This window comes from Aulostomus chinensis, chromosome 8 (genome assembly GCF_037954235.1).
Source record: "Aulostomus chinensis isolate RoL2024-O1b breed Wild chromosome 8, RoL_Achi_v1.0, whole genome shotgun sequence".
NCBI classification, from domain to species: Eukaryota; Metazoa; Chordata; class Actinopteri; order Syngnathiformes; family Aulostomidae; genus Aulostomus; species Aulostomus chinensis.
In genome coordinates, this window is record NC_141327.1 from 24,819,513 (window position 1) to 24,833,872 (window position 14,360).

At 41.3% G+C, this 14,360-nt stretch overlaps 1 protein-coding gene across 1 annotated transcript in view; it reads left to right on the forward strand.

Moving 5' to 3' along the window:
• mtnr1aa (melatonin receptor 1A a) overlaps positions 1-13,681 on the forward strand; it is a 38,122-nt gene extending 24,441 nt beyond the window's left edge. Inside the window, exon 2 of the mRNA XM_086211871.1 lies at positions 12,076-13,681. Coding sequence (XP_086067997.1) covers positions 12,076-12,944 — 869 coding nt within the window. The 3' untranslated portion in view covers positions 12,945-13,681. The remainder of the gene's footprint in view (positions 1-12,075) is intronic.
• Positions 13,682-14,360: the final 679 nt, after the last annotated feature.

Consider the following 14,360-nt stretch of genomic DNA (forward strand, 5'->3'; position numbering starts at 1 on the left):
ATCAGATTGACAACATGACATTGGACAACTTGTCTCGGGGGCTTTATCTGGAAGACGTGACTGGACCTGTCAGGCTGTGTCAGGCCACCAGCTGTGGGGGCCTGGCTGACATCCAGTATGACACCACCCGTGGTGTTTTGTCATCTCTGCTCCCTAACCAGAGAAAGTAAGTGTGGCAGACAGGTATTTTCACAAAGCATGAACCTCAAAACTGTAATGGTGTTCTAAGAAAGAGGCCCAGCAATTTGAGGATGAAAGTACTTAATCTGGATTAGGAAGAGGTTAGTTTGTGAGGTTGTAAACTTCTGTGGCAACCCTGGTTGGACTTTCACGTGTGTGTTGCCTTCATCTCATGTGAGTTCCTTCTGTTTTGCAGTACCCCGCAGTGTTGGGAGAAGTTAGCCTTAAAGTCTTTCCTCCAAAAAGTGACTTTCTGGCACAAAGCTCCCTCCTCACATTAATCCTCTTTCTGACAAAAAAGACACTTTCTGTTGAGTAAAAGCCCAAAAACCTTCAGGATGTCAGGTGATCAGGAACAGTGACAAAGTCCTTATTTCAGCCAGCAGATCAGTGGGTGAAAGAACCCAACATGATTTTCATGCACATTTCATGTGTTATTTTTTTTCACTTGTCTGTCCCCATTTAGTTTGATACGGGTAAAAAAACACTCTTTTAGTTTCCTCACTGACTGGTATCTGTTAAAGGCTCAAAACCTTTGAAACAAACTTCTCCCGTGTGTCGTACCCTCTCCTTCCTCCACATCTGTCCCGCATCTGTCCTCATCAGCTCCCTTCCTCTACTCATGTCTTACCACCTGTTCGTCCTTGTCTCATTAGGTTTTGTTGAGTCTCGCCTGTTTGTTGTGCTGGTTTTGTTTGCAGTTTAAATTAAAGTAAAACTTTTCCGTGATCCACCCGCGCAGCTCACTCCCGGGCCACGTTCGCCATCCCAACCAACTTACTGGATCTTGATGGTGACTTAAGTTTCACCCCAGTTTAGTCCTAAATCAGCCTTTTCAGATATGTTTGCTATGGACCATAATCGTAGTTCAGAAACAACATTATACAAATCTGTTGTTTCCAGAAGTGGATGATGCCTGTGCTTTATTTAGTTTTATTATGGCGACTGAGCTGAGCCAAAACCACTTCCTAATTAGATAAGAAAAAATGCAGCAGTGTTTGCAATGGGCTGCACAGCCTGCATTGTGCGCTGAACTGAAGAAGATAGCATTTTGTACGATCCTGAGGAATGAAGAAGACATTTTGTGCTAATCTAAAAAATTTCCTACCCGACGGGAAATCCTTCTCTCTTTGATAAAAGAAATTACACAGGAGCACTGGGCAGTTAACAATCCTGAGTCAGCGTCTGAATTAAAACTCACAGAAACTCAGTGTTGTTTTGTTAAGCAGTTAATTCTGACATTTAAGATGACCAGTCTTCTTGCCGTATGAAAACAGCTGTGTAGTCTCATGGTCATGCCAACCAGAATCAGCTCGGCAGTGCATAAAGCTGCTTTCCCCTGTGTCGTTTGTGGTTGGTACTTCCTCAGCACGAGGCCACTTGAGGTCAGTTCATAAATCCCTGTTGCACCAGGGTTAGGAATAAACCACTGTCACCTAAATCCACATCCGTTTTTTTTATTCTCCCCGTAGCTGAAAAAAAAAAAAAAACGGATAGAGTAATAGCGTTGGTTACTGACCAATTTTGGCATCCATTCTCCATGTTTTATCATTAATGTGCTGCTTTATGTTCAGTGGGTTGTTTTTTTTTTTTCTTGACTCTTGAAATAGCTCCTATAAGAGAAGTGAGGAGATTAAAGCTGCCAAGAGTTTTATGTCTCGTCATCCACGCCTGTCACTGGCTTCATTCATAAACACAATATCTGTAAATCCAATACTGACCCAGGGACATAATCTCTCCCTGTCTCTCTCTCTGTCTCTCTCTCTGTCGCTGTCTCTCTCTGTCTCTCTCTCTCTCTCTCTCTCTTTCAAGATGATTAGAATTGCAGTTCAAGAAAAGTTCCAATGTCATGCATGTTGTTTCGCGGGCAGTTTGCCACATTTAGGCTGCTAGTTCTGCTGGATGGAGTGCCATGAAAATCCCCTTTTTTTTCTGTTTTTTCTACTTATGGTGCTAGCAGGGAGATATTTTGATTGAACTCTGTAAGACCTCATTAAATGCCCCCAACACACAGTCACACATAAAGGGATGGGAATTGAGAATCGCTTCCAAATTGTCTGATCCACATGCCAGCATGTGGAGTGTTTGGATGACGTCAAGTTCATGTGTCTGAGCTGGTCATGACAGAGAGGAAGAAACCTTGCAATGTCTGATGAGTAGCAAGAAAACAACTGCAATTTCCTTCAATTGCCTTCTATGCAACATAAGCGTGAATAGCTTGAATGTCACATGTTTGTCACTCAGCAAGATTTCCACATCTTCTCATCCAGGCAATGTGTGTGTGTGTGTGTGTGTGTGTGTGTGTGTGTGTGTGTGTGTGTGTGTGTGTGTTAGTGCTGTTAACAACATCAGTGCAACGCAGGCAGGAAAACGTTAACTGCGCAAATAGTCACAGATGTGATAAAGCAATCGATGCTGACAACCTTTTGAATGACTATGCTTTCACCTCTGAAAATAAATCAACAGGAGAATCATTAGAGACTAATAACAGCAGTAATGCTATAATATCAATAACCTTTGTGTCACCTCATTCATTAAAAAGCCATCTTTATTCAAGAACCTGTAAACTGCTGGAGCTGTAAGGCTACGCTCTTAGGAAAATCAACATAATATTCATAATCACCACTGTCGCAAAACCACATAGATCCATGTCAAGTTTGTTCAGGAGACTCATTGAACCCCCTTGTGGCCATGGCAAAAAAGGCTTGCAGTAGTAAATGCATTACATATTATTCATTATTTTTCACTAAGAATTAAGGACTAAGAATTCATTGTAGGCACGGTGGTGCAGTGGTCAACACTGTCGCCTCACAGCAAGAAGGTTCTGGGTTCAAGCCCCGGCTCCAGCACGGGATCTTTCTGTGTAGAGTCTGCATGTCCTCCCTGTGTCTGTGTGGGTTCTCTCTGGTACTCCAGCTTCCTCCCACAGTCCAAAGACATCAAGAGGGGACGAGGCTGATTGATACTCTAAATTGACCGTAGGTGTGGCTGTGAGTGTGAATGGATGTCTGTCTGTATCCCACTCATTCAGAATGAACCAGGGGGAACCCCGCCTCTCGCCTGAAGGCTGCTGGGATAGGCTCCAGCTCCCCCGCGACCCTTAACAGGGTAAGTCGTAAAAAAATGGATGGATGGATGGAATTGATTGTAGTTGTCTGCTCTCGAGAAATATCAAGAAAAGTAGATCCAGTGATAATTCTTGGTCGTGTCTTTGTTGCTAGCAGCAACAACGCTGATTTTCAGTGAAACATCTTATCTTGAGAAACACTAGCACCTTCACTGTCTGGTTTACAGTTTGGTTTTGGCAGTTTGTCCATGTGGATCCTACAGTCTTTATTGCAATATTCTTACTGTACATAGCAGATAAAAATGTATCTGCTTGTCCCTTCACCATGTACTTTTGAGTAAAAGCCTCTGTTGGTACACATTTTTTCCGGAGGGAACTCAAACCTGAAACTTCCAACAGCACCTTTGAATTTACGGTTTGTTCAGGTGACTCAAGCCTTGTAGTTTCCCCCTGAACAACCACACAGTTCTTATTGTGACACTCATGCTGAAGCTTGAACCTTAAGAACTCAAATCCACTCAGCCTCATTCATGAAATGTCCTTATGCTCAAATGTGTTCTGACATGCAATTGGATTTTCTTAACCCTGAATTTAGCCTTACAGACAGGAAGTAAAGCCTGAAGCCTTTTCGTAAGTCTTTCTCCTAACATGAACAGTATAGGTACCTGTCAGTGTTACATTTATTGTCATAATTGAGGCCAAATGAACCCAAACCATTATCCCTAGCACAGTGTTGTCACATCATTATGCATTTCATCATGATTTCCTTGGGAGGGCAAAAGATGCTGTGCTGCTGATTATCAGATCAAACAAGTGTCATGGCAACATATTTTTTCATTTAATTTGGAGGGGGTATTATTGTTGTACAAAGCGCTTTGTCATGTTGGCAAAGGTGTGCATCAGGTAATGATTATAAGAGAGGTGGGCGTTCAAATATTCAAAATGTTCCGGTGAAGGGAAACATAATTAAAAGGAAATGATCATCACCGTCATTCTCTCAGCTGTCACTGTTTGTTTTGCATCATTTCAACTGCTCAGTGAATCGCAGTGGGAAATGACAAAAGATATAAGACAAACAATCATACCGAAATACCTGGAAAAGCTGGCGGATTTGAAGATTTAATTTAAATGCATTTATTTTAACATCCATTTTTTTTGTTCTTTTTTAAAAAATTTTAACCGGCCTGCATGTCAAACTCAGGCCACCCTTTTTAGTCTTAAAGCTTCGCATTAAAAACTGTCACTGGCAATTACACACTCTGTGTTCAGAATACAATATAATTAGAGCAATAAAAGAGGAAGGGAAACGATAAGACCCAGAATTAAGGATTAGTGATTTGTTTTAAAATAATTTGTTTTACTGGTCTCTTGCCTGAACTTTGCTGTGTGTCTCATCAACCAAAAGTATTCCAGGTCATTAGACGTCCATCGAAGCACTGATGAGTGTGTGGTTCTTTTGGAGTGGCTTGGCACCTCCTGTTGATTTAATAAGATGAAAACACACACAAATTATCATCCATAATGACACTGCACTTTGGTGTAGCACTTTCCAAATTAGAGGCCACGGACAGAACACACTTAACTGCACTGCTGCCTTCTGATGGATGCAAAGATTTAATTAGCATCGGGAAAGCCTTTCATATTCTCATGGTATTTATTGGGAATACAGTAAATGAAACCAAATATGAGAGCTGCATTTTTCATTATTGTGGCTCATTTCTGCCCTCAGAATATTAACTTTAGCTGCATCAAATAACTACTGTTCAGCAAAATGTGCTGCCTTGTGTTCCTGGAACTCCCATCTGTTGATGCGATTTCTTTCATTCTGGTGTCTTTTGCACAGCAATGGGCAACGAACATTTCAAGGTCAAGAAAATACCCACACCTGATAATGGAGCTTTTGCTAGTCTTTTCGCCGCCATAGAAACAGAGTCAATCTTGAAATGTAGGGGAGACCAGGTATGGTTGGAACACTTTTTTTTCCCCAGCACCTTTAACTCAGTGAAAAAAAATTTCAGGACTTTTTCACAAAGTACCCACATTTATTTTCCTGAAATGTCACATATGAAAAACCTCGTTAAGAATATGAAGAACCTTGTTAGTTGAAGTCACACATGGAGGTTGTAATACATGCGAGGCTTAGTTGTAACAAAATAGTTGGCAAAGTTAGGAGATCCGCAGGCCACAAATGTGATATACATCAGCCTCAGTTGCAGGTTCTGATCATCAGGTCAGGTTTCTGTTTCACAAGCTTCAAGACTGTGAAGCAGGGGGCCTTGTTTGCTGCTTCTCAGCTCATGTTTTAGGTATTTGTGTTGTAGAACCAAACCTCTGCTTACCTCGCATGGAGTCAACTCATAGTTCAGGTTAGCTACCTGCCAAATAGCCACTTGCTGCAGAGGCATTCTGTAAAAGGATTAAATGCATCTGTTCCCAGCTTTGACAAAGATACGAGGTGATAAGAGAGGAAGTGGGAAAACACTGAAATGATCACGTGATTCCTCATCCTTCACAACTGGATTGGTCTGCCATACGTAATTCTCCCATTGTTAGAAGCATACCTGGTCTCCTCATAACATAGGAGCTAAACATTAATACGCTATACATGTATCATTATTATTAAAATATACATAAATCCCTGGTACCCTGAAATGTATTCATATTCCTGGAGTCTTTTCACATATTAACATATATTAAAAGAACGTTCTGTGGTACAGTCAGCCAAGGGCAGTGGATTTAAGACCTTTAAGTGCTTTTTTGCACATCCATAATCAATAACTCCCTCTGACAAGGTATGCAGTTAGACTGGACTTTTGACCTTGGGTAATGAAATGCGTAGTTCATTAGCACAGTTGGGACATACAAGGCCACAGTGTGCCGCGGCTGATAAATTCAGTCTTGCTCCACCTTAAGCACATGCACATCTTATCTTCTATCAAGCCTCCGAACCTTCCAGGGATGCAGCGGATGCCGTAAATCTGAAATAGATCTCTTCAGTTTAAATACTGTCAGCTTAGTCCTTTGCTATAAGGAGAACAGCAAACATACGTACATCTGTATAACAACACTGACCGCCAGGATGATATTGTTCTGATGGAGGAATATTTTTGCCTTTAATATAACTTTGAGAATGAAAGTAAGTTTTAATTCAATCGGTTGTAAAAATTCTGAATTTGATTATTTTACTCAGAAAAGCCATCCAGCCATACAGTACATCTACTCTGAGCAAGCAGATAAAATGGGCCGGTTCAGGGTGACAAAGAACAAAGAATTCAAGGACCAACGTCATAGAGTTTGAAATGGTAAAATCTTAATTACGTTGGTCAGAGCTACATGCCAGAGTAGAGAGAGATGTCATTGCTGAGAAACAGCAAGACTGTGAGAGAAAAACATTGGTTAATCCAGCGTAAGTCTTCAGCTGTGATGCAAAGCAGTCCGGAGGAAAGAGACAGCTCAGCACCAGTCTAACAACTTCCCTGCTGCGAAGCATGAAGGTGGCAGTCTCATGTTCTTTTCAGAACTGAGGAGCAGGGGAATTGTGCTTTGGAGGAAGAATAAATGCAGCCAAATGTGAAGTTTTCCTATGGTTTTTTTTGTCTGTGTTTTTTCTTTCTGGTCAGCTTTCCAGCCATGAGAGACTGACTGTTAATGAATTCAAAGTCCCAAAGATTAAAGGTAGATCAGTTCTTGGCTTAGACGTGTAGCTAATGCCCAATTATGGAGAGTAACTGTAGAATTGGTGAGCCCACTGGCTTGGCCAGTGTTGATGTTTGCGTCTCTGGGGGCGGTTAGATCTGTAAGATGGGAGATGGAGCCATGAGGGAGCGGTGACAGAAAATGCAGACTGATGAGTGAAGCTGTTGTGCTTGGACGAGTGTATTTTATTGGATAAAGAAAGCCTCTCAAATGTTTATCCTAATTTGATTTGAAGACAGAAGAAAAATATGTGACTGGAGATGGACCAAAACACTTACATGATTTGATGAAAGATGTCACTGAACAATTAGCGTGCTAAGCTTGATATCAAATCACAGGCCTTCCATTAATGGAATAGCTTTTATTAACATTTGACATTTCCATCTTGAAATATTTACAAATGAGAAATAACACCTGAGATTCACAACATTAGCAGACCCTGGGGTAGCACAGGAAAGGAAACGTGACGTCATGTTTGGTGTCTCTAAGTGTTCAAAGAGGAGGTGCCTCTGGAAGAAATATATCTACCAATCAATCAAATCAAAAGCCTTTATTTTCATTGTATAGCATACAATGAAATTGGAGTGCAGCTCCCTTTGGTGCAATTTTTCAAACGACATTACAACAGATATTGAATATATATACAAGGTTCTGGGCATTAAAAAAGATATAAATAGAAATAATTAAGAATTAAGAAAACTATACATAAATGTATGTGTGTGTGTGTGTGTGTGTGTGTGTGTGTGTGTGTGTGTGTGTATGTATGTATGTATATATATATATATATATATATATATATATATATATACATACATATACATACACACAATTGCAGTGAATTATCAAAAGTGAACAGGGGTGTGGTATTTGAAATTACACATGACAGAGATAGAACAGTTATTGCACTTGAAATCCATCCATCCATTTTCTACAGCTTATTCCTGTTAAGGGTCACAGGGGGGCTGGAGCCTATCCCAGCAGCCTTTGGGCGAGAGGCGGGGTTCACACTGGACAGGTCACCAGTCCATTGCAGGGCCAACACATACAAACAGTTAACCGTTCACACTCTCATCCACACCTACGGTCAATTTAGAGAATCAATCTGCCTCGTCCAGGGAGGACATGCAGACTCTGCACAGAAAGACTCCATGCCTGTGCCTGAGCCAGGGCTTGAACCCAGAACCTTCTTGCTGTGAGGAGAAAGTGACTTCGCGCTTGAAATGTAAACGACAATTATTGCACATTATTGTCTGTTGATTATCAATGATTTACAAAAATCCCAAAATACACACAAAAAAGTATGAAAAAGACGCACCAAACTGGAGAGCTAAGAGCCGCTGGCCCCGTGTGTGCCGCCATCTTGTTATCATCAACAAATCAGTATAGACAGATGCCAGTGTCACACTATAGTTTATTCTTGCTCCGATAACATTTAGTAGTTCACTCCAACACCAACGAGAACTCCCTGAACTGAGATTAGCTTGTCTGCTCCTGTTTTCCATTGCTGTCCCTTCGCGAATGGCACTGCCTGACAACATTCGTTGGAGGAAGCCAGTGACCAAGAAGGAGCAAAAGTCCGTATGAATGAGTTCAATTAAATGGGTGCAGACCCTGAAGTCATTCTGAAGGCACCGCTGTATTCTGGTCAACCAGTAAGGGTTTCAGAGTGCATGCTGGGAGGTCCATGAGAAGGACAGTGCAATAATAGAGAAGATCATGGCCTGTACCAAGAGTTGGGTGTCAAACTGAGTCAGGGAAGGCCTGAATGTTAAAGCTGTGCAACCTGGAGACAGACAAGTTGAGTCACATTGTGTCTTTATAGTCAAAAATTAAATGTCACATTTTACCTCACGGTGCTTTACAATCTGCACAAGTTATGACACCCAGATGCAACATCAGACGGACAGCTGGTCACGTCGTAACACCGTGCTGGGGTTGTAGATGAAGGGGGGCTTTTTAGACTGATATTATGATGGATATATTGGCTGGAATGACCAAGATTTCAGTCGTACATGTTTAGCTGAAGGTGGACATGAGAGACAAGTCAAGCTCTGTTCTAAAACTGTCTCTCCCCGTATGGCCCAGTATATCTTGGTCTTAAATCCCTTTCAAAAATCTGTTGAAAGACCACTGTGTTGCTGCTTACCCACATTTCCCATTCCAAGTAGCTCTAGAAGTACTGATTCAGATTTTCTAAATTGATACAGGCATAAAAAAATCATCCTATTCCATTTTTAGTTTATGCTACCTCATGGTTTGATGTAGAAAAGTCTTTGACACCATCTAAATCCCCTGTAAAACATTTAGCTTTTCAGTCGACTAACGCGCAGACGGTCCTCACTTGTCGCTAAATCCTAACAGAAATGTGAAAGGGTGGGATTGCAGAAATGGAAAAGGGACACAGCACCAGGCCATATCTGTCCTCCAGCCAAATGAAAACTCAGTGATGTGTCAATCACATGACTAGTCACAGTGTCAGAGACAGTGAGTGAGAGAGTCCAACAGCCAGCTGGCTGTAGGCCTTTCACAGCTTGACCTTGTCAAGGTCAAGGCTGTTAATTCTGATTGACTTGTGTTTAGTTCTCATGCAGAGTTGTTACAGAAAAGACAAGACAAGCGAGGCAGATACGCTCTTCAAATGTCTCAGCAGCTTTTTTGAGGAGACGCCAGAACACATCTCTGCACACGCACAGTTTAAAAAAAAAAAACTCACATTAATTTTCTGATAAACACGGTCTACACAAAAAAATTGTAACCAGTTTGTTGCAATCTACAAGCCCTCTCAGCTCTATGGATCATTTTAGCATTTTTATCTCACTGTTCTGGTTTGAAAGCATGCAACTTTGTTGCTTTGGTTGAATCTAACTGCTTGCCTTTCCTATCTTAGGTCAACTACACAGCAGTTAGCTTCCAGCAAGTAAATCTTACAAAACAATTAGCATCTAAAGTTTCTTGCATAAGGATTCTCTTCTAGTCTGTAATTCTGTTGTTTTAAATCATCTTGATCATGTTACTTTCCCAACTTCCATCCAGCCATCCATTTTCTACTGCTTATCTTGTTAATGGTTGTGGGGGGAGTGTGAATACACTCACAGTCACACCTACAGTCAATTTAGAGTATCAATCAGCCTCGTCCCCTCTTGATGTCTTTGGACTGTGGGAGGAAGCTGGAGTACCAGAGAGAACCCACGCAGGAACAGGGAGAACATGCAGGCTCGAACCCAGAACCTTTTTGCTGTGAGGTGACAGTGCTAACCACTGCACCGCCATGCTGCCCCTTTGCCAACTTGTTCTCTGAAAATACAATATCATATAGAGTAAATACTCATGCATACAATAAAGCCGCAGTGGGAGCTTGTGACAAAAGCAGATGAATGTAAATACACGCTGAGGGCAGCTGAATGACATATGAAAGGACAAACCCACATGTGATCCGCAGCAGTACAAAGCTGGGCATGCTCTACAGGAGATAACAGTATTGTGTTTCTAATGCGCAGGTGAGACTGACAGGTCTGCTGGCAGTTAGGGGGAGTGTGTCTGAAACTGATAGATCAAATGTCCATGTAGAAATGAAATTGTCTCTTGCTCTGTAGTGATTGTAGAGATACACATCAGGCCTGGTTCCTATTTTACGTGCAGCAAATGCATCTTATCATCTGTGACAGGGTGTTGTCAGAAAAGCAAAAGTGGATATTGGTTTGTCATTATGCCTTTTAAGGTGTTGTTTACTACTGTAGATTACAACACATTTCTCTAATATGAGTGACAGCAGTGGAAATGATGTGTGGCTGAATGTTGAGATCTTCCGACATCCTCGTGACAGGCCGCCCAGCCGCAAATAACGAGAAAAGGCGGAGATAATCTGGATGTGGGTAATTATGGAATCTGACAATACAAAGCAGGATGAATCTGCAAACATGCGTGTGAGTGTGTTTCCACAGAGCTTAATAAGATATTTGCTTCTTTTTTTTGTCACTTTGAAGTTTGTGTCACATATCAGTAGAAGGAGGTTCAGGATCACAGTCGCTGTCCCTCACTTCTCTCATGTGTGTTCTTCAATAATCCATGTCTAATTTTCTCATCAGTTTGGAACAAAGAATGCCTTGTGTGCCTGTGATTAAGCCTGGCCTGTAGATCGTGTTTGCCTAGCATGCATAGTTTGGAGTCCATGCTGACAAGTAAAAAGAAAAAAAAATATGGTGAGATGAACCCCTTCACGTCATTGTGCACATCAGCGTATTGAGTCCTCACGACTTATTATCAAGGAAGTAACTGGATATGCAGTGAAGCAGAAAGTGAGGATTATCCAGTACAATCAAGCCTTAAAGCCAAAAAATATTAATGTCAAAGATGTGAAAATATTATCTTGTCTGGATGTTGACATTTGTCAGGTGTTATTTTTTTGTTAATATCTTGTATTCAATGTAATTTAAAACCAATGAAGAATCAGTGTCGACTCTCAAACTGATAGGAGATCTGTAAATACGTCTAATTTTTCTCGTTCTATTTTTTTTCTCAGTGTATACACATTCACCTTTTTTTTAAACGCGGTAAAACAAAATCTCATTGAGATTAAAATCTCTTTTTCCTAGGTTGTCCAACACAATATTTAGTGATACAAAATAACTGGCTGCCAAAACGTTGAAGAAATGTGGTATTTGTGGAATATTTTAATTGCGTTCTTGAAGTTAAAAGGCAGTGGGAGAAATGGATGCAGGATGACAGTGAACAAAGCTTAAGGATGGACTGATTTGAATGCATGTACCTTGTTTGAGATCAGAGACCTGGTAACCATGACTGTTCTTTCTTCTGGTTTTTTTGTGTCTTACTAAGCACACATGTCCTAATTTTCTATCTAATTCTGCATTGGAATACATAATTAAAATGCATATCTTTTTGTTTAAGTGTAAAAAAAAAAAAACTCATTAAAAATATGAGTGTCAAATAAAAGGTAGTGGTACAGTCTTATCAGGCAAATATTTGCAGTGTCTGGATGAACGGTTTGGCTTTCTCTCAACACAATCACTGGCATTCTCTTTGTCTTGTTTGTTTTGTAGAGCAATCTGCTCTGCTTCTGGTGTCAATGACTCACGTGTCTCCCCTGTGGGTGTGTTTGTGTGTTGTGTCTGCAGGGAACATCTTTGTGGTGAGCCTCGCCGTTGCAGACCTTGTTGTGGCCATCTACCCGTACCCTCTGGTTCTCACCTCCATCTTCCACAATGGCTGGAACCTGGGCTACGTCCACTGCCAGATCAGCGGCTTCCTCATGGGCGTCAGTGTCATCGGCTCCATCTTTAACATCACCGGCATCGCCATCAATAGATACTGTTACATCTGCCACAGCCTCAAGTATGATAAGCTGTACAGTGACAAAAACTCTGTCTGCTATGTGCTCTTAATCTGGGCACTGACTGTAGTGGCTATCGTGCCCAACCTGTTTGTGGGGTCGCTGCAGTACGACCCGCGCGTTTACTCCTGCACCTTTGAGCAGTCGGCCAGCTCAGCATACACAATTGCAGTGGTTTTCTTTCACTTTATTTTACCCATTATGATTGTCACCTACTGCTATCTGCGCATCTGGATACTTGTCATACAGGTGAGGAGGCGGGTCAAGCCGGACAATCGACCTAAACTGACGCCACATGATGTGAGGAACTTTGTCACCATGTTTGTGGTGTTTGTGCTCTTCGCCGTATGCTGGGCGCCTCTCAACTTCATCGGTTTGGCCGTCGCGATCAAGCCGGAGGTGGTGATCCCCCTCATACCTGAATGGTTATTCGTGGCCAGCTACTTCATGGCCTACTTCAACAGCTGCCTTAATGCCATTGTATACGGCGTGCTGAACCAGAACTTCCGGCGTGAGTACAAGCGCATTGTAGTATCAGTGTGCACAGCACGCATCTTCTTCCAGGACAGCTCCAACGATGCAGGCGAGAGGCTGAAGAGTAAACCGTCACCACTCATGACCAACAATAACCAGGTCAAGGTAGATTCTGTCTGAAGGGATACTGAGTGGACGGACGACAAAACAAAAAAAAAGTGGGGAAAAACAGATATATAAATATAAATCAGCTTCTCTCCTCTGAGTTGTCTGCAGACTGTAATAAGGTGCTATCTGACCTCTCAACAATCACAGTAAAACAGGGGTGCATATTATCTTTGACTTTTATCAAGCACTTTTGTTTTATTCTGCAGTACCTGTAGTACAGTGAATATATGACGTCTGTTTTGTTTTCATGTTTACAGTGATGATATAAATGTATCATTATATTAAGTATTTATTTTGTATGAAATGTCATGTAGATATATTAGTAAAATATATCAGGTTCCAAATAAACAAAGACGTTTTACAAGGCCAATAAAAAAAAAAGAAAACAATTTCGAATACACAATGTTGAAAATACATGAAGAAGTTCATAAATGAAGTCAAAACAATTTTAACAACCTCATTTGTGACACTGTTGTGACACTAATTGAGTACAAGCAATGTGGGTTGCTGCTGTCTTATTATACCCTGCAATATTATCCCTTTCATTAGGTGGAATATATATTTTAGTAAAAAGGTTCTTTCTCTCTCTCTCTCTCGCTCTCTCTGCCACCCTGTGATCTCATTATACTGTATGCATGGATATCAGGAATTGTTCATATGCAAAAATAAATCTGACATTGATGGAAGATTTGCTTTGGTGCGCTTTGTGAATTGCTCTGTAAACGGATGATTTGGGATGAATCTGGAATACTGCAACTTTTTTTTTTCTTTCATTCTGGACATTATTCTTATTGGTAGTATTAACGTGTGCGCTTGGAAAAAAGTAATTACTGAGATCTGGGAATGCAGCCACATCACCGGCAAGGAGTCTTAGGGGACACAAAAACAACTAGACAATCAGAAATGCAGTGAACAGACCAGCAGTTTTACTGGACCAAATCAGCGTCAACCCCCCTCAGTCTGGAGGGGAAAAAAACTGTTTGAGCACCCTGAAAATGTCAGTAATAATCCCTCTTTGCTGGGGTGAGCGAGCACACAAGTACACGAGGCCAATGTTGATCCAGGATCAGTCAAATGCGATAGGTGTTTACAGGCAATCGTTTGACTGTTTGCCACCATTTTCTCATCAAAATTAATTATCAGCTTGTGGTGATCGTGTTGTTTGTATTCAACTTTCAGTCTGCAAGTTCTCCTCCAGACATCAATTAAACCACGTCAGTCAACACGAGCCATAAACGTTTTATTTCTCAGCCATTTTAACAATGGTATGCTCCCAGATCCCAGCAGTTACGTGAGGGGGAACAGCTGAGAGGGTTGACGACAACTCCAAACACAAATTGTAAATAACCTGAATCATCATTTAATCAAGAAATATCGCAGTCCATTCTATTGCAATGTTTTGTCTCACTGATGTAATTGAGCCACACC